The following is a 19,612-nucleotide window of genomic DNA, read 5'->3' on the forward strand; positions in this document are numbered from 1 at the left end:
AACTTAGTTTTTAGCTTTTGCCAAATTTCTCTGGACTCAGTTCGAATCATCAAAAATGAGAAGAGAGAAATAACTTAATGTTGCAATTTCATTTTCTTCTTTTACCTCTTGCAGTTCTAAATTTATTCCACAAAACAAGGATTCCTATCAAATAATAGTAAGGGTTTCAAGACCACTTCGTTGATGAAATTTTCTTTCAAAATTAACTATTGAGAAATCTGTTTGAAAGTAGTTTAAAATGGCTAAGAGTTGTAACGTAGAATTACGGTCTAGTGGTACTCGTCTCCACCTGTGAGTGAGATATTTTAAGTTTGATTCTTGTCAAAGACAAATTTGAACCACATATTACTAGCTCATTATGAGGCTTGGTCCACTCTCTCACCCTCTTGATGTAAATAATATTGTTTTTCCAAAAAAAAAAAAAAGGAGTGGCTACGAGTTTCTATGAAGATACCAAACATAAAATATGTGCAAAAGATTCGAACTTGAAACAAACGAGACATCCTCTCGGTGAACAAGGTTTCTTGACTCTCAAGCCCTCATACATGGGCCCGGTCTGCAGATCAAGATGTAACCCAAAATCAAAGCCCGAACTCGACTCATGTTGAAACCCAACGGTTCCGTGAACCCAAATTAAGGGAACCCGAGACCAAACCCGGAGAGAGAGTTCGGAGAGCAGCGAGAAGAAAGGGATCGCCGGAATCCCAATCACTCACTCACACGCACACCCAAAATCCGAACCGATATACATATACAGACGCAATCATCGCAAACCCAGCTACCCACCACGCTTCAAAGGTACCTTTGTACTTCAGTATAATTTTCTCGGCATACAAACACTTGTCTTGGATTAAAATTTTCTCGGGAAAATTATCAATCAGTTTCAGTAACAGGGTTTTTGGCGAGTCTAGGGTTCTTATTGCGATTTGTGTCGTTGTGCGTAATTTTGCAGGGCGATTTGGAAGAAAGTGGTTGCTGGGGTTGAACAATGGGCTTTGAGGCCGTGCACTGATGTCCCTGCTCTGGATTATTGTTCATCAGCTTGCAGAGATCGAAGCAATGGTAAATTTGAAATCTTGTTATCGGTTCTAATTTCGTTGTTTTTGCTGCTTAATTTCAAGGTTTCAGAACGCGATTACGAGGTTGATTTGAGGTTGAATGTGTAGTAATTAGGTCAATAAGTATTCCCGTTGGCATGTTAAATGTGTATATAATTTGTATTTTATGCATAGGCCGGGTCGAAGAAAGTCATAACGAGGGAGGAGTGGGAGAAGAAGCTCAAGGACGTAAAAATTAGGAAAGAGGACATGAATAAATTGGTGATGAACTTTCTTGTCACTGAGGGTTATGTGGATGCTGCTGAGAAATTCCGGAAGGAATCTGGAACCGAACGTATCCTTTTTTTCATAGTTTAATGGCCTATTTTTTTATAATTTATGCCTTGGTGGTGTGATTCGTTTTGTGCTATATGCTGTTGTGTTTCTCCTTATGGGTAGATAGCAGATATTGATCTTACAACCATCATGGACCGTATGGCTGTCAAGAAGGCAGTACAATGCGGTAATGTGGAGGATGCAATCGAGAAAGTGAATGACTTAAACCCTGAGGTGGGATGCCATTTCTCAAACTTTCGTGTTGCGTTCATGGAGTCTATACTTTTGATACCATTGATGAAAATCGTTTGCCTTTTCTTTCATTTGATAGAATCTTTGTGCTTTCTTTTATTTGGTCTTGCTAATGTCAAGGTCTGGCCTTACATATTAAGTTTGGTAGTGCAATGTGAATAATTGTAACTCGTGTGTGTGGTACAAATTACACATAAGGTTAACAGCCATATGAATTCCCTTTGGAATTGAGGTTCATATGTTATTTTAAATTGCTAATCATAGAAATCTTCTGTACTACATCACTCTGGCATCTCTTAACCAAATTTGCGAGTTGTGCTTGCCTCCAAAAACCTAGACCAGTGACTGCTTTAGAATTTGAGTAGTGTATGCGAAGACTATAAATATGGTGACTCACCTGCATTGTGGTCGCTCTGTCCATCGTGATTTCCATAACATTAAGAGGTATCATTTCAGTTAACATGGTTAAGGCTGCAAGTCACTTGCAGAGTCATTCTGCCTCTGATGCAAGCGACGTAGTTACCAGGACTCGAGGTTCTCTGATGTACTTTAGAGAAGGGAGTTCTGAAATGTACTTTAGAGAAGGCAATTCTAAATTGCAGAAGTGTTTAATATTAATAAAGGGTCAAAATAATTATTTATAGTTTTATCCTTTGATTTTTATTTTTATTTTTCAAGAGCTGCCTGTTATTATTTTGTGAAGAATCTTTATCAAAATTATTTGAAAGATCTGTGAAAATTCTGTCTGCAGATTCTGGATACAAATCCCCAATTATTTTTCCATCTCCAACAACAAAGGTTGATAGAACTAATTCGGAATGGAAAAGTAGAAGAGGCTCTTGAGTTTGCTCAGGAAGAGCTAGCACCAAGGGGAGAAGAAAATGTAAGATTCGGCATGTTGTAACTTTTCCTTGGTTGACTATCATGTATATAATTTGAATATTTATCATCTTCTGGCATCCTCCTTACCTCCATCCAACTGAATTGTGTTCGCTGTGTTGTTTATAGTATCTAGTCCTATGAAATTCCGATTTATTAGTACTTATCAATACTGTTATGTGCAGCAAAGCTTTTTAGAAGAGTTGGAGAGGACTGTTGCACTGCTAGCTTTTGAAGATGTGAACAACTGTCCCTTTGGAGAGCTTCTGGACATATCACAGCGCCTAAAGACAGCAAGTGAGGTGAATGCAGCCATCCTTACCAGCCAGAGTCATGAAAAAGGTTAGCGTGCCTGCTAAAGTTTTATTTGTTCTAGATCTGCCATTACTTATGTTTCGGTTTTCAGTTACGAAAGAAACATGACTCGAAGTTGGATGGGGGGGAAGATGTTTGGACTTTACACCACCTCATCATTGTGCATGTTTCATTATTTACCATAAGAAAATAATTTTTCACTAGGTTGGTTCATAGAATATTTTTTATCGCCATACCCATTTTCTTCGAGTAGAAAAGTTAAGTAGATAAACCACAAAAGAAAAAGCAAGCCTAAGCTGTATCAACAAAAAATTTATTGTGGAGTACATTGATCCTGGTATTTGTATGGTTGGAAAATTGTGGATCATTCGCTATTTCAAAAATAATTTGGGAAAGCCACTTCAAAAACATTCCTATCAGATTTGTTCATCGGTTTATATTCATCTGAATGTATATCTAGAGGAATTATCCCATGAGCATCTTTGAGAAGAGACGTTGATTCGATCTCTTCAAATATATTTGATTGATTCTATGCTAATCCAATACAAATCTCCGTAGGGGCTAATCACTATCGTATATTTCGTCGTCCTGTCACAGATCCAAAGCTTCCAAGCTTATTGAAGATGCTGTTATGGGCTCAGAACCAGCTTGATGAAAAAGCTGCTTATCCTCGGATAAACAATCTTTCCATTGCCATGCTAGAAGACCCCACTGTGTAGGTGACCTCCGACCTCCCTGCGTGGAGAGATGGAGGATTAGGTTCCGTCCAGGCTTTCTCATGGGATGACAAATGATGTATGTACCTTTATTGCGAAAAATGACCCTATCTACATTCCGCTTGGATGCTGTTTCATTGCGTTCTGTGATCATTTCTTCTTGATTTTCGATTATGTGGCATTCTCAACAATTGTACAAATGCTTGTCTATAACATCTCTTTATTTATGTTGTTGAGAGATTGTGGACCAATTCTTTGGCTGTTTAAGATGTAGCATAAACAAGGAAGAAATAGATGTGCAGCGAGAAATATAAAGAATTAGTGGGTATTTTCCGTCAGAACACACTACTCCGACCAATTGGCCTAATCTGAATTCATTCATCATTTGACAACAACCGTACTTTTTAACAACATGGAGCTTTTGAACACAACATAAACACAACGAAAAAAGTTATAAAAAAGAACAATTTACTTTCTTCTGCCCTATCCTTCCAAAACCATCACTCAGAAATCACCCAAAGAACATAAACCCACCCAGAACTGCCGATATCCAAATCTGAAACCGAACAACGCTGAGCTCTTGCATGTTTGAAAGCAGCATTTGCTCCCTCCCCTGATTTCCAGCTTCCATCGTCGAAATTCAGGGCGTAGCTCGAAGGATCATACTGGAACGTCCTCAGCTGCTGCTTCCCAGAATTCTTGATAGCCTTCCTCAAGGCAGCTCTCACTCTCCAGAACAAGCGCCTGCACTGCTTCCTGCTGTACGCGTTCACCCACACCAATCTTCCCACCAAACCCATATTCATAGAACAATAAGAACAGCGGATCAAACTGCTTTTTTCACTTTCTTTGAAGAATTTGAGAGATGGGGTGCAATTTTCTTGAAGAAAAATGTGTTTGTGGAAACTGGAAAGGCATAAAAAGGAGGGGAGAAGCAAGCTTTTGGAGAAAGGGTTAGATGGTGAATGCAATCTTTTTGGTCTTTCAAAGTAAGCTGTGCCGCTTGAGCTGCAAGCTGCTGTCCTCCTACAGACTGATATACTTTTTTCTTGAAATTTACGTTAGATTGGGATGCTCAAATTCCACCATCTAAGCTAGAGAGAAACGAGAGAGAGAGAGAGAGAGAGAGAGAGGGAGGGGAGGGAGGAAGGGAGGAGGTACAGTGGGCAGTGGGCAGTGAGCCGAATGTCGTATCACTATCAGAATATGGCTGTAGCACATAACGAATCAATTATTTCACGGTTTTTGCACGGTCTCTACTTTTTTCCCCTATTTGAAGCCGTATGACTATCTCCTTTATTAGGAATTTTTACGTGACCTTAAACCCTCTAGCCCCCAGCAATTTGTGGAAGCCCTAACCACGAGAAGGACTTACACTCTATGCTACCGTTTCAAACGAATAACGTGATATCATGTATTTTCACGTTCTAACACAACAACACATTATTGAACAAGCATACCACGATGGCATATCAAGAGTGTCGTTGTTCGATTGAAAGCTGGCTTGTTCGGTTAAAAACAACAATTATATTATTAGCACTTCAAAAAAATCATTATGCAAGCGTAAAAATACAGTTCCTTCCCCATGTTTTTAAAAAGAATGTCTTGAAAACCCTACTAAAAATCAACTACAGGTTTCTGAAAACTCATTCAAACATTTGTTACATTTCTATGGATAACAAAGGGACTTAAAATTCTAATCTTCCCTTATTTGAGAAGGAAGAAAAACCTCACAGTTCAAATCCTAAGATGCATGGACACAGTAATATCCTCTCGTATCTCATGTTAGTGTTGTATTTCCGTATACTCCGTTGTGATCATACATTAATTCTTCTTGTTATTTTGATGTATCTCCGTATTATATCGTATCGTATTCTTATCTTTATTGTGTCTGCGTCCATGCATCGTAGTTCAAATCACATGTCCATTGCAAAGAGAATCTGGATATAGGACTCTTACCCATGTACTTTCTTTTTAAATATCGATTCACAAAATCATAAAATAACGGACAATGAAAAATTGGGGAAATCCAAATTCCAAAGTGAAAAAAAGGGCAATGAAGCTCTACATTGAAGAGTCAAATCAGAGTTTTCCTTTTCCTCAAAACTGGTATGTCTCCAATACAAGGCAAATGCGGGAAGTCCTTTTTTGTCTTCGTCTTCAAAGCCATGTTGCTTTCTTCCATATGCTCATTAAATTCCATTTTGTCTCTCTCCACAGTTGATCGTGGCACTTTCCTCAGTCTGTGACTGTGCCTATTAATTACCGCGCACCGCCCAACTAGGTCCTATTTCGGATGATCTGTCATTCCATCACACAGAGCGAACCTTGTCTTAGACCTTGGCAGCTGTTGGCACTTCTCTGCTATTCTTCTTACGTAGCTTTCTCTGTTCAGGGTTTTGGTTTTTCTTAGATTTGGGAGAATAACTTTCCTACAACCCGGTGTCATTGTTGCGGTGTTATAGTCAATCATACACGGTTGTGTAAGAAGGGTGTCATTGTTTCCGTATTATAAGTCAATTACACACTGTTGTGTGACAATATACATTAAGTATTTGATAGTAGTTTTGTGTATTAGAGAATAAGAGAGGAAGTCTCGTTTTACAAAACATAAAGGATGGGAATGAAGGACGGACGCCCACCCATGCATCTCGAGTGGAGGAACTAACATGAAGTGAGATGTATTTGAATAAAAGAAGAATCTCAACTTAAAGTTATAACATGTATAGGTAACGGAGATATTGTCACAGTAGCATTTCGAATGTAGTTAAGTTTCTATCGCTAAGTGAAATTTTTTGAGTCAAGTTTTGCCAAATGGCATTTTCTTCTAGCGGGTTCCCCTTTGATGCCATCGTTCAATGGTCCTTGGTTAGGGTTAAGTTTTCGTGGTGGACCTCGAGACAGTGGAGACTTTGTCTTGATCAAGGTTGCATCTTGCAATTTAGGGTTAGGTATATGGGGGTTGAAAACGCTGTTTGCCAGCCCGAATTATCCATGCCAAAGCTCACATCCAAATCTGTCAGCTAAAAAATTGTTTAACATGTACTTATTTCTAGTGTGAGGTTTTGCTTTGTGCATTTCTTGGTGATCTGATCATGTGCTTTTCTAGCTTCCCTCCTCAATACTGGCCTTCTATTTCCTTTGCTTTATATACCATATTGACAATTCATCCTTTAATAAAAACCGAACATTTTAATAAAGGACAAACGTCTTGTATAGAAAACTGATAATTCTCTTAGACAAAATTGCACCCTCCAGCATAAATGATTTAGTTGGTCACATGCCTTGGTTGCTGTTTGTTTCCCCAAAATGTCAAGACTACTTTCTACTATCTCAAAATCTGCATGATAAAAAGCAGAGATAAAGTCATGAGATCCCAGGAGCAAAAACAAATATGGTATTAAGCACTTTTACATATTAAATTGGAAAATTAGTTTCTTGATAAGCAAACCCAAATCCAAGAGATGATTCTGTGTTGGCTTGTTGAGAAAGCAAAGGGTGAGATATAATCCAGATAATGTTCAATGTATCAAAAATATCATATTGTAGGATCTCATGTGGATTTGCCCTACTGAGGCCTTTTTAAGTGCGTTTTCTTTTAAGTGCTTTTTCGGATGCTGCTTAATGCCCTATAAGCTCTTCTCCCAATCTTTCTGTCCAAACAGTGCTTGTGCTTCCGTTTTCTAATAGGTTGGATTTTCTTTTGTATTATATGATACTGTTAGTGATTAAAGGTCAGCCCATGTGTTTTAGATCACGGGAGACAAAAATGACTTGGAGCAACCTTTAGCATGCCAAACATTTCAGCATAGCATAACTGGTGATTGGCCAACCACTCAGTGCCACGCCTGCACTTCTAAACTTAGTTTGCAAATCTGAGCTTTGTTCAATTATGGTAGTTTAGTTCAGTTGTAAACTAGGTTAATTAGTCAGAACAGTATTCAAATTTGAATTAAAATTTAATTTTTATTTGTACATTATAAGTTTTATATGTACGACAGTCAGTTCAAGCGGATTGTTCAACTCACTTACAAGTTACAAATAAATACCCATCTCTATTTAAGTACCACTTGGCCTCCCGTAGATAAATCATCACTACAAGGGTCACATTCTTTTGTTGCATTGAACTGTCTGGCTAGTTCCATTATCAGAAACAAGAAATTTCTCAAAAATTAGAGCAATATTTGGACTGATATTGAAAAAACTTAACGTGGATTATGGTTAAGTCCAGCATCAACTAAGTTAGTGAGTGGGGAATTTAGTTAAATTCATATCACTTTCCATCTCCAAAACCCCAACAAATATATAATTTAAAAATAAAAAAACCGCGACGGAACGAGAGAAATTTTATTGAAAAAAATCGACAAATAAATAATTAAATTCCTCTTCTGTTTGAAGAATTAAGCTCTGTTAAGATATTATCCATGGAATGCAAACATGTCTTTGGTACAAGTCAATTTAATCTTTTCCCCTTTGTTGTTTTGTACGAGCTAATTTGTCAATTTTTTTCCTGTAGATATTTTGAGCTCCCTCAATGAGTATATAGTTGAACATGAAGTAGTAAGGTTTCCCAAATAGTAGAAACTGTAGAAAAAGAAGAAGAAAAGCTAACCAAGTAAAAAAATTACTAATCACCACTTCACCATTTACTCTTCTCCTCAAAATTTCCAGCATAGGTGTGAGTTTTCTATACCATACAAATGTATAGAAGTTACGTAATAATAAAGAAATTGTCCGCATCGTCATTGTTTTGACCCTCTAATTAACTCCGAACGTCTCTAAATTGTCCCTGTCCCCTGTCATAACCAAAGAAAGTAGATGATAATTGGTTAATTAGATATGCTAAATATTGTCCCTGTCCCCTGTCATATAACTCAATTGATCGCATTCAAAACGAGACCCAAAACCATCAGATACAAGAGTGACTCAAATCCCACACATTTTTCTTTAATCTTTGATATCCGATTTCCTCTTACTTTCTCTTTGAAATCTCCGGAAAACTTGATTATTTTACAAAGTCGACAATGCAAGAGACAATAACCCGCCAAAACAATATGACCTTAACACCTATTCGACTCAATACAAGAAACCCTAGTTATTCACACCAAACCTAGTTTCTAGACGATGTCCTCAAGCCACACATTTGTGGTATTCTCCGCAATCCCAACCTATATTTTCCATTCATCTCTTATATTACATTTCCCATTGCCAAAACTCAAAACTAACACAAACTTACAAACCCGAATATTCTTCTCCCAAGCAACTCCAATGGGTTCTCTCCCATCTTCCCCAAGACCTTCAACTCCACCACCCTCTTCACCAAACCCTAATTCTCTATCCAATTTTAGGGTTTGTGCCACGTTTTGCTACAGAGAGCCCGCTCCAAACCTAAACATTTCTAATTGGATAGAATGGTATGATCCGTCGACCAACACGTGGACGCACGCCAGCTCCATCCCAGGCCTCACTGAGAATCACGTTCTCAAGGGTTTTGCTATGGTGTCTTTGCGCGACTCGGTATACATAATTGGCGGTAGGGTTTGTAACAAGAGGAGAGCTCACACGTCGGACGAGTCCAGCGAGCTTGTCGACATGGACATTGAAGTCTCCGCCTCGGTCTTGCGCTACAATGTCGGGTCAAACCAGTGGTCCACGTGCGCGCCACTTGGCATCCCCCGGTGCGACTTCGCGTGCACGGTCTCCGATAACAAGATCTACGTGGCGGGTGGAAAGACCACGCTAGCGTCCGCGAGGGGCATCCCGTTCGCCGAGGTGTACGATCCGGACCTCGACGGGTGGACTCCGCTGCCGGACATGAGCACGTTGCGGTACAAGTGCGTTGGGGTGACGTGGGTGGGCAAGATCTACGTGGTTGGGGGTTTCGCGGAGAGGGTTGACTCGGACGTGCCGGCCATCATGGTGCGCAGCTCCGCCGAGGTGTACGACCCGCGAGTAGGGAAGTGGGACCTCGTCGTGGGGATGTGGCAGCTGGACGTACCACCTAATCAAATCGTGGCCGTCGATGGACGGCTTTTCAGCTCGGGCGATTGCTACAAGCAATGGAAAGGCCACATAGAATCCTACGACGGCATGCTCAACATATGGAATGAGGTTGAAGGGTCCCACCGGCAATGCCCCACTGCATTGGGCCCTCACGATCAAAACTGGGCACTGAGCCAAAGGCGTTACCTAACGATGGCACCCATTGGAGTGGATTTATACTTCTTGGCAGGGTATGGGATGGAGAGGGAATTATCAAGAACAATGTCGATCGTTCATAAATTCGATACTTCTGCAACCAACGACGCATGGACGAGCATGGAGCCGATGGAGGAAGACGGAGAGAAAGAGCTCTGTGGGCATTGCTGTGTTGTTCAACTCTCATGAAGGTTGCCCTTTACTTGCAGAGAAAGAAAGAAGAAAAAGAACATATTTGGTACCTGCTTAATTACTTAGTTAATTTATTAGTAAGTAATGCTATTATTATGATCAAATTATATTATTAATATTATTGTATAAGGTTTTGCTGACTGATCTATAAGTTTTCTCCATAGCTGTGGACTTTATAGAGCACTCCTGATGATTTTGCATACCTTGTGACAAAATAAGAAGAAGAAAAATCTTTGTAAAATCTGTTTCCTATACTAGTTATTACTGGTTTACGAATTATACAAATGTTTCCTATAATTCTAGTCATATAATTTGGTTAAATCTTGCAATATGTTACCAATAAAAAATAAATACGTTAATTAACATTTAAATAATAATTTAATTATTAACAATAACGCTATATTGTTTACAAAATATGGCATCCCATGGGAATTTGGTTTGTTATCCACAAGCTTCGAAATGCTCGCTCGAAATGTCTTCTACTAGGAACTAGGAAGGACCATTGTGTTTGCCGCCAAAAAGGAGAAATATTATAAGGCTGTTGTGACAAAACAAATGAACAAAACCAACCTACCTATAAGTTATAGGGTATGGGGAATTCTTGTTTCTAATCGGATGGTGCATGTCTAAGAGAAATGTTAAGAAGACTTTCTTAAAGCGAGATTCTTTATAGACTTTCCGCTACATTATTTTTTAGCATAACATTTTATAATATTGGTAAAAAAATTATACCTAAAAGATAATGAAGAGTTCTTACTTTTGAGAAAGTCTCTTTAACATTTCTCGCTTGTCCAAAATGAAAAAAGAAATGAACGTGACCTGAATCATTACATATATAGGTTGATCACTTTTACGTAGAAGTAAATCATTAGTCTCCATAGCTATTCTCTTCATCTACAAAGAGGTAACTTTATTTCTTCCACTTTCTTCATAAAATATAATTATCATCCTCAAACCTCAATATCCAAATACCAGTTTCGAAGACAATCCGGCATTCTAAACTATAGTCTATAAAGAATGATACTTTACTGTGATATAATATGATAAATACATTTGACATATAAACTGATCTAACTCACATATGATTCGAGTACCGCGTTATCATTAAAGTCTACATCAAGGTTTTAAAAGACACTAAGCATTAGTCGGGTGACAGGCAAGGGTCGAGGGCCTAGACGGCTAGGTGGAGACCTATGCGGACTAGGCAGATTTAAGTAAATTTGTTATATATTGTATAAATAAGTACTTATTTATACTTTAAAAAATACATAATTGTATTGAGATACATATATTACAAAATAAAATGATATATAAATTATAAAGTATTAAAACATATTGTGAACACGGAGACAAGCATATAATAAGTGTTTATTCAAGTATTCAACAAGTTTCTTACATTTTATTGAAAAAATAAAATGCAAAATGAAAATTATCTATATTTTTGTATAGGTGAGAGTCGTAACGTAGGCAGGTGCTTAGGCGGGTCTGTGTGTTAGACGGATGCCTAGATGAGTTAGGCAGATGCCTAAGCATGTCTATACGCCATTTCTTAATTTTTCAAATACATAGAGATCAATCAGGGCGGTGGCTAACCAGTTAGTACATAGACGGGAATTCTTAGAAGAGAGGTCTTCATCAAATGAAATTATGTTGCTCCCCTTATTGGGCCCTATCAAATGTCCCACATGCCCCAAACCCATTGATAAAAAATAATTTTCCTAGGCAATGATTGGCATGAAGCCCATATGAACGAACCCAATTTAGTTGTATCAATCTGGTGGGCCATACACAGTTCTCAAAAGGGACCCACCTAACCATCCATTTTAATTTTTGTGTGTGTGTGCGCGCTTTTCCCCTACAGGTGAAAAATGGACTGGGTCAGACAAACTCATTATTTTTCACGGGTTAGGGCTGTAGGCCTTTTCAGCCCAAAATTCTGAGCTTTCAAGTGGTCAAGGGAGTGCCCTGCTTTAGGCACCCTCAAAAGAAGAGAAAGGTGGAAAACAAAAACACAGCCGGTGAAAGCGAAAGCAAAAGATTAATCATTCACGTGAAGCCATGAAACCCAAATCTTTGCACGAGCCACCCACATACAGAGACACCCTGAGCCGCACTCACTCTCCTTTGGTCCTTTGCTGCCTCCAAATGGTCCCCAACCTTGATGGCCAGACTCCTACAGCAGTAAAATATACTTGCACCGGATATGTTAACGTGAAAATATTTTAAATTAATAATCCGTTATGATGTTAAAAAAAGTACAGACACACCAAAATATATCACGATGTAATTGATTTAAAATGCCGCTACAATTAGCATGCCTCGTGTAAGTAGATCATTCTCATAACCAACTTGATATGCATCACAAGTCGCTATTAACTTGAGAAACTGTCCCATTGCAGCAGCTCATATGCATCCAAATTCGGCCTGTAAACCCTAATGCACGAGGACACCTGGCCCTGTGGTCCCTGCCTTCAGACCCTGAGGACCCTGCCCTCCAAAACGATGGACCCCACATACGACCCTCCTATGCACTCCGAGTATCTTTCCTAGTCCCCGTCAAAGATTCAGAAGAGCTTTTACAAATTTCTACACTTTGACACGCCACCGCACGGGCAAGCTGGTACGCACACTAACCCCTTTGGCTTGCACGCGTGAGAGAATGTACCGCGCTTTCTTACCTCAGTGACTCCCTCAGTCCCTCTACTGGATAGGCTTTAATCTGTAGCAACATCTGAATCTCTGAAGCTGATGAGTTTTTTACCCGTGCGACTTTGACCATCTCAGATACATCAACGGCCCAGATTTTATATCGCCGGAAGTTGAATCTGAGTCGTTGACGTGGGGGAACAATCCTCGAGGACTTTTAGATGTTCCACATGTTCGTTGGGGACCCGAAAACCCCGACATGGGAAGCTGATATGTCGGTCGCTTGTCAATGTTGTCATGGGGAAACGAGAGATAAAACTGAAGAGAGAGAGGAAGAGAGGAGAGAGAGTTGTCCAGCTCATGCCACGTGTTGAGGAGTGAGATGGATGCTTAATATGCCACGAAAGAGTTGCTGTGGGGACCATTTGGGGTTGTAGGGTTTTGTGGGGAGGCATGCATATTGCATAGTAGGAACGTAGTTCGACGAAGTGCATGTGAAGGAGGTTAATGAAGGTTTGAGATGGGGTTTGAAGCTCAATCAAGCTGAGATCTCTTGCCTCACTGTTTAGGGATCCCTCCCTTCCCCAAGTGTGGATCAAGTTGCCAATAAGAGCAACAACCATTTCCATAGCTTTTTCGATTTTAGTTTCTGATCGTTGATGAGATATGAGTTTGAAGTATATAATCAACGAATAACTGTAAGAAAGCTCTAAGCTCATCGATAACCAACCATAATCTATCTGATTGTTGCCCTCTTCATCGGTTCCATACAACTTCAAATAGCACTCTGGATTATACCACATCAAATGCCATATATGCCCCCTGTTTGAGCCACTTATTTCAGAAAGTTAACTTTGAGCATCACCACACTCTCTGCACCTTTATTAGGAAGAGTGGCATTGTTGATAAATTCCACAAAACCAGTGGTATTTAGAGGGAAAACAATAAAACGAGAAAGAAAATGTGTGTTGGAGCTGGCATGGCCCAGGCCATTGATCACTGTTTTTCTTGAATATAAACAAACACGGAAAAGATATTCCTTTGGGTCTAAAACTGTCTCTGCATCTTGTGGCTAAAGAACTCAGATTTTTCCATTAATGCATGTTGTATGTCTTCAATCTTTCCAGGAGAAAAGAGGCCTCTAAAATATACAACAAAAGGAGATAAATTGTGGCCATGATTGTGAAACTGGACCTATAAATTTTGGTTTGATAGACAAAAAATGAAATGCAGCAAATTTCCGAGCCATCTCATATTCCGATTATGAAACAGATGCTATGGTTTGATCATGTGTTGATATTATTGCCACTAACAAAACATATTGAAACTAAGAAGAAACTAACAAGAAGCAAACACGTTTCAAACCATGTCTTCGTCCGACTACAAAATAGAAGTTGAGATTGTTTCTATGCTATCAATAATGTGTTATCACATTTGAAAATATAAGAACATACCTATTATTAGTACATTGCAACAATATTAATACAATATCCACTATACGTCGAGACGTCATACCCAAAAAACTTCTATATAATGCAAAATGCATCATAAAATGATGAGGAAAGAGGTTGAGCAGGAAAAACTCCCTCAACCTTTTTGGTAAAAGAGAGTAATTTGTGAAATGTACAAAACTTTAAAACCATGGTACAAAAGTTAATCTAAAAGCCCCATCTATTTATCCCCATTATTGGTTAGAGAAAACTGAAAAGTCTCATTCAGTGGCTACCTATTGACAATTTGTCCTTTTTATTTTTCAATTTTATTTCTAATCTTTAATTTATTTATTTATAAATCGAGTGCAAGGAAGGAAGCAACCACCCAAAATTTCATTGCATTCTAATTATTTCTCTTTTGTTTTTTCACTTCTCTGTAAAGGTATCCCTTCATCTCTCTCTCTCTCTTTCTGTTTACCAGTTTAATTACTTCCCCAAAGCTTTGATAATGGTGTAAAACCCTTTACTGCTGCCACAAACTCCCCCCTCTCTCTCTCTCTCCCTCTCTCTTTCCCCCCCTCTGTTTCTCTCTCTAACTTAAAATGCTGTGAAATCTGAGAGCTAAATTATATACAGAGGGAGAGAGGTGAAAGATGAGAATGCTTGTCGTGAAAGAAGATAGCTTTCAATGGCCGCCAATAGGAGCTCCACTAAACATGCAGAGAGAAGACCATCCGTGCAGTCCTCCTCCTCCTCCTCCTTCCCCTGCCTTCAACAGCTCTGTCAATGCGGTGTCTTTTGGGTTCGTAGCCACTGCCATTCTCATCTCCATGTTCTTAGTCATGGCCATCTTCGAGAGGTTCCTCAGACCCACCTCGCCTGACTTGTCGCCGTCTGGCCGCCGTGGTCCCGGAGATCTTGAGGCCCAGATGGGTATCAATGGAAAACTCAGCCACCCTTCACCAAAAGTAAGCAACCCACCAACCAAATTCTTTTTCTGTTTAATTTATCGCATTGCAAAAAGATTTCTGGGTTTTGTTTTGAATTGCATTTTGGTGTGATTTCTGGGAAAAAGTTGTGATTTTTACTTGTTTTTTAACAGAAGAAGCAAACTTGGAAATGGTGTTGGATTTTTAGGGAAAGTGCTTTTGTTTGCTTTCTCTAATTGTTTTTTGTGACAGTTTTGGGTGGTTATTTTGGTTGTTGTGTTTACGTGATGATTATCTCTCTGACATAATTAAGATATTTCATAATTCTGCATTTGTCACTGATGGGATTAGTTACTAATAGAATTTGTGACAGGTTTGAGGGGTTTTAGCTCTTTAGAAATCCATAATTTCTCTGTTTTTTTTTTTTTTTCCTGCAAAATTTCCTTGAGCTTCTCAAAACGTACTATAATTTACGGAGATTGGTTTTATAACTCAGGTGATGACGGTACACTGTCCTGATCGACTGCCTTAATTTGCGAACTTTTATCTTCCCCTTTACTCATCAAATTACTTTTATCCTGTTACCAAATTAACCACGGTTTTCACACATAGATTGGATAATAACTTACCTGCAATGGAAATACCGTCACAATGGCATTCCCGGTTGTGTAGATAAGTTTCTCTCCCATCAATCGGTGTTTCTGATAGTGTATTTGATTTGATATTCTTCTTCCATATTGTCGATGATATTTTTAAACATGTCAAGAGCAGCTGCATTTAATACAGTGGTCTGTGGTTAAGGGTCCATCGCAGTAGATGTGTGTTGAGTGGTTGGTTGGCGTTTGGTTCCAAGCAAAGCGACTTGGGGCTGTCCAATACGTACTAGTTCTTTTAGTCCCACCACCGTTCGTGGCGTTCGCCTTCAGGACCGTAACTCCCAATCTTTCATGATGTAGCACGGATTGAGCCCCGCGGCGGAGTCAAGCTAGTAATTTTCGTAGTCTCATTTTTTTCGTGTGACACTGTTTTTCTAACCTTTCGATTGAAAAAAAAAATAAAGGGGAATAAATGTCTGTTTGGTATCCTATTTGAAATTTTTTATCGTTTCTTAAAACATTTCTTGAAAACAATTTTCTTTAAGAGTCAAAAATTTGATTGGTTTGCGATTTAAAAATTTTGAATCTTACGACTTAAACTAGACAAAGAGATCTAAAAAGAAATGGTGACATGAGGGGGAGAAAGAGGAGAGAGTAGAAAAGAAAGTAAGAAATGATTGAAGTAAGGAGAAAGAAGAGAGGAAGATGAGTGAGAGAAAGAATCGAAAAAATGAAGGGGGCAAATTGGAGGATAGACAAAAAAGGTAATAAAAAAAAGAGGAGAGAGAGATTTGGAGTGAGAGGGGAGGAGGGAGAGAAAAGAAATAAGTGAGTTTAAGTTTAAAAATTCTAAGAAATCACTTTTAATGTTTTTAGATAATAGACTATATTTTTAAGTTAGTCTTGAGTTCAGGTTTTGAAAATAGTCCTACCAAACAAGTTTTTAATGCATAAAACTTGAAAATTGTTTTTTAGTTTAAAAAGTTAAATTCAAGTAAATATCAAACAGATCCCAAGAGACTGGAGGCGGAGCGCAGAACGAGAAAAACGGGAGTGTATGTATTGTGTGTAGCTTTAATTGTGCATCCAACTAGCATCACTAAACGAAGAAACCAGCAAGTGTCCTTTGAAGTAGCATAAGGCACAGTTGTCTGATCCAGTTTCAGTGTTCAAACATAGGATTCCCTAAAAATAAGGTTCTCTTAATTTTGCCAGCTGATTTGCAAGGATATATATATTTCAATGAAACCGAAATAGGTAGGATTTCAAGAAGAACATAGGTCGATTGTGTTCTGAACTTGTCTTCAGTTTGTTGGCATTGTTGTTTGGTCAGTTTGCTGACCAGGGGGAAGGGTAACGTTTTAGTCAGTCTGATTCACGGAAACTTATAGTCCTCCGATTCATAATTTTTAAAGCAAAGGTCAAATGGATATGCTAGTTGTTAGGGTGACAATGCAGCATTATCTTATAAGTTGGAAAAACGCATCATCGAACACGGTCATGTGATTAGGTTTCAAAAATGTTGTTTGAGGTCTGGGTGTTTTTTTGTATGTTTATTTATGTAAAGTATTTGCTGCCAGAGTAATATAGCACTATCCCAGGTTATCCGTATCTTGGTTCACGGTATCCCCATGATGTTATACATAATTAAGTTAAATAATTAGATTGGTCCCCTTAAGCTTGTGCAGAACATAACAGCATTAATTAGCAGTAGAAAACTAACCCTAATTTGTTAATCTTCAGTTGTTGCGTTGGATCAGTACGCGTACAACGTTCTTGCTCACGAGGTATTATATGATAGAGTGATGAACACTTTTCCACTTGAGACTCTTAGACAAGCTCAGGAGTTTGGTCTCTGATGTAGGAACTGATTTGTTTTGCTGTAAAAGGCTTGATAAGCATAATCGAGTATGCGATCTTCCTGAAAACTTTGGATCCGGGGTTATAAAATGAGTCGTTCTGTCCAAAAAATTGGGCCAAAGTTATTGACTAACTCGTCTAATGACCAGTTTTGTGTTTGATACATTGTCGAATTATGACTCTGCCAGCCAACTTCTTTCTTCATACTTTCGAAGTTCTTTCTCATCAGTTTGTAATTTTGTTGATTTTATGCAGATGACTGTGTATGCCAGTGGAGTTTCAGTGTTGATGCCTGGAGACGATATCCCCACCTTCATTGCACACCCAGCCCCCGTGCCGCGCCTCCCAGAACACGTTTTTTTACCTCAACATCAACACATTTCGTTGCCGAACCCCCCACCTCAACCTCCGCCTCGAGCATAAGCGCAAAGTCAAGTTGACGAGTACAAAACCAAACCCGAAATGCCCGGCTTTTTTCGTATCAAATTCTATTGACGCAGAAGAATTTGAAGACCACAACTCCAAATTGCCCAATTTTTCTTCAGGCAAGAGCACCTGGTTCTGTATATGCCATTTTCCAAATGTGACTTTGGATCCTTGGAGATGGATTTTAATGCCCATCAGATTGATTTAAAGTCATAAGTTTCTCTGTAAAGTGTAAGCATTTTATGATTGGTATTGACTATTGAGTAAAAGCAGATATATTCATCCAGTTGTTATATACCGATGGTAACTAATTTTTCCTTACACTTCACCTGAGTCGTAATCCGGCACTTAGAGCCGTTAGATCCAGTCACCCTTGTCAGATTCACTCAAAAAGTACAACTATCGTCAATGAGATTTGAACTCTAGAATTGGAGAGTTGTCAGGAACGTTTTAGAAGCTTATAAGTTGCGAGGAATTTCCATCATTGCCAATTGATTTTGTTATGGAATCTTAATTTTACTCATGATATCAAAGTAGGTTAGCCCACCTCCAAAGGCCGAATGCCACATATGCTCCAAGTCACCTGATAACTTATAATTTGTAGATTGAGCTTCGCCACACATGAGCGGCTGTATTAGGATGTGCAGAGTTGTCTCACGTTGAAAAGTTAATGATCATTGCATATGGTTATAAGAAGTTAGGCTATCTTCCCCGTAGTCAATTGGTTTGGGATAAAGTTTCAACTTTTTTTTACAGACTTCTTGTAGTAAAAGTAGAAACTGAGTGCGGCTAGAATTTGAATGATTGGAAAAGAAGAAATTTTTTTCTGAAGGGGATACAAGTTGGGCCGAAAAAGATGTTATAGTCCATTAGTGATACTTTTAAACACATTTCATGCCCAATTTTGACCCAAAAACTTTCAAATTCTGGATTTTTCTTCGCTTGAAGGCCCATCTAAGATCACCATGAATCTTGCCACCAAGTACCATAATTCAACCCGAGTAATTCAAACGTCCGACTATCCAATTTCACAGATATGATTGGCTAAAAATTTGAGTTGCATGACAAAGGACACCAGAAAAAAAAAGTTATAAGAAAGTCCAAAAATAGTGTTTGCCTGCCTGAAAGAAGAGTAGTAACTAGTAAGTCTTGCTAAAATGAATAAGTATTCGATCATAAATAGACATGTGGCTAAATTTCAATAACTAAAACTAAATAACAAGTGTTTTTTTGCTGGAGGTTTTTGACCTAGACGTCTCAACAAAACTACTTAAGCCATAACATACATGAAAATGTATTGTGCAAGAATCCACAGCTCCCTTTTTGTTATTTATTTACTTTACTAAAATAAAAGGAATAAAGAAAATAAAGAATAAATATAAGTAAACAATTAAAGAGTTCAAAACTTGAACCAACGTCACTTCAACACACGTGTTCATTTTCAATTGGTTTTTCAGGAGAATCTGCTACTCTTCTTTCAACAGCCAAGCATTATTCAATTAGGAATATGACTACTTTCTATGATCAAATTGTCTCCTACTTCAACCCAAAGGCTACAAAAAGTAAATGAGTTTTCCTTCCCTCATAGTCCAAGTAAGTTCCAATTTCCAAATTGCTCACTTTTGATCAATCGTCTATAATATTTTTCATTTTATAATTTGAGAACTATTACGGGCACTGCAAATCAACACACAATGCATTTATCGCTATTGCAAAAAAAAAAAAAAAAAAAAAAAAAGCTTGGCTGCTTAAAAACAAAGAGGAGTTTTTGCTCTCACCCAATAACAACTCGACAAG

General features: G+C 38.5%; 3 protein-coding genes across 5 annotated transcripts; all 3 read left to right on the top strand.

Annotated features, from left to right (window-relative positions):
* The first annotated feature begins 613 nt into the window (after nt 1-613).
* Nucleotides 614-3,762, top strand: LOC103967621 (protein GID8 homolog). 2 transcript variants are annotated; one of them, XM_009381061.3, is made up of 7 exons: nt 614-798; nt 953-1,062; nt 1,233-1,392; nt 1,504-1,607; nt 2,377-2,508; nt 2,690-2,846; nt 3,417-3,762. In XM_009381061.3, exons 2-7 carry the CDS (start codon nt 1,012-1,014, stop codon nt 3,536-3,538), a joined length of 726 nt encoding a protein of 241 aa, XP_009379336.1. In that variant the 5' UTR covers nt 614-798; nt 953-1,011; the 3' UTR covers nt 3,539-3,762. The 2 variants fall into 2 exon arrangements, with proteins under 2 accessions (XP_009379336.1, XP_009379196.1); XM_009380921.3 differs by having other exon boundaries at nt 620-798; nt 1,501-1,607.
* A 4,707-nt stretch (nt 3,763-8,469) lies between these two features.
* LOC125476492 (kelch-like protein 8) lies at nt 8,470-10,051 on the top strand. The gene has a single exon (XM_048582689.1). The coding sequence runs from the start codon at nt 8,660-8,662 to the stop codon at nt 9,920-9,922; it is 1,263 nt and encodes a 420-aa protein (XP_048438646.1). The 5' UTR covers nt 8,470-8,659; the 3' UTR covers nt 9,923-10,051.
* A 4,153-nt stretch (nt 10,052-14,204) lies between these two features.
* On the top strand, nt 14,205-18,101 carry LOC103967233. Of its 2 annotated transcripts, XM_048582547.1 has the most exons (3): nt 14,205-14,972; nt 17,273-17,316; nt 17,645-17,782. In XM_048582547.1, the coding sequence occupies exons 1-3, from the start codon at nt 14,658-14,660 to the stop codon at nt 17,646-17,648; spliced, it is 363 nt and encodes a 120-aa protein (XP_048438504.1). In that variant the 5' UTR covers nt 14,205-14,657; the 3' UTR covers nt 17,649-17,782. The 2 variants fall into 2 exon arrangements, with proteins under 2 accessions (XP_048438504.1, XP_009378811.1); XM_009380536.3 differs by lacking the exon at nt 17,273-17,316 and having other exon boundaries at nt 14,254-14,972; nt 17,645-18,101.
* Nucleotides 18,102-19,612: the final 1,511 nt, after the last annotated feature.

Source organism: the organism of the source record quoted next, unplaced genomic scaffold, assembly GCF_019419815.1.
Source record: "Pyrus x bretschneideri cultivar Hongxiangsu unplaced genomic scaffold, Pyrus_bretschneideri_v1 Contig19, whole genome shotgun sequence".
NCBI classification, from domain to species: Eukaryota; Viridiplantae; Streptophyta; class Magnoliopsida; order Rosales; family Rosaceae; genus Pyrus; species Pyrus x bretschneideri.

Bases quoted from the DNA above. Each gene is read 5' to 3' on its own strand.
- LOC103967621 (XM_009380921.3), top strand. From the start codon at position 1,012: ATGTCCCTGCTCTGGATTATTGTTCATCAGCTTGCAGAGATCGAAGCA. The intron at 1,608-2,376 runs GTGGGATGCCAT...TTCTGTCTGCAG, and splicing joins TGAATGACTTAAACCCTGAG to ATTCTGGATACAAATCCCCA. The intron at 2,509-2,689 runs GTAAGATTCGGC...TGTTATGTGCAG, and splicing joins CACCAAGGGGAGAAGAAAAT to CAAAGCTTTTTAGAAGAGTT.
- LOC125476492 (XM_048582689.1), top strand. From the start codon at position 8,660: ATGTCCTCAAGCCACACATTTGTGGTATTCTCCGCAATCCCAACCTAT.
- LOC103967233 (XM_009380536.3), top strand. From the start codon at position 14,658: ATGAGAATGCTTGTCGTGAAAGAAGATAGCTTTCAATGGCCGCCAATA. The intron at 14,973-17,644 runs GTAAGCAACCCA...GATTTTATGCAG, and splicing joins TCAGCCACCCTTCACCAAAA to ATGACTGTGTATGCCAGTGG.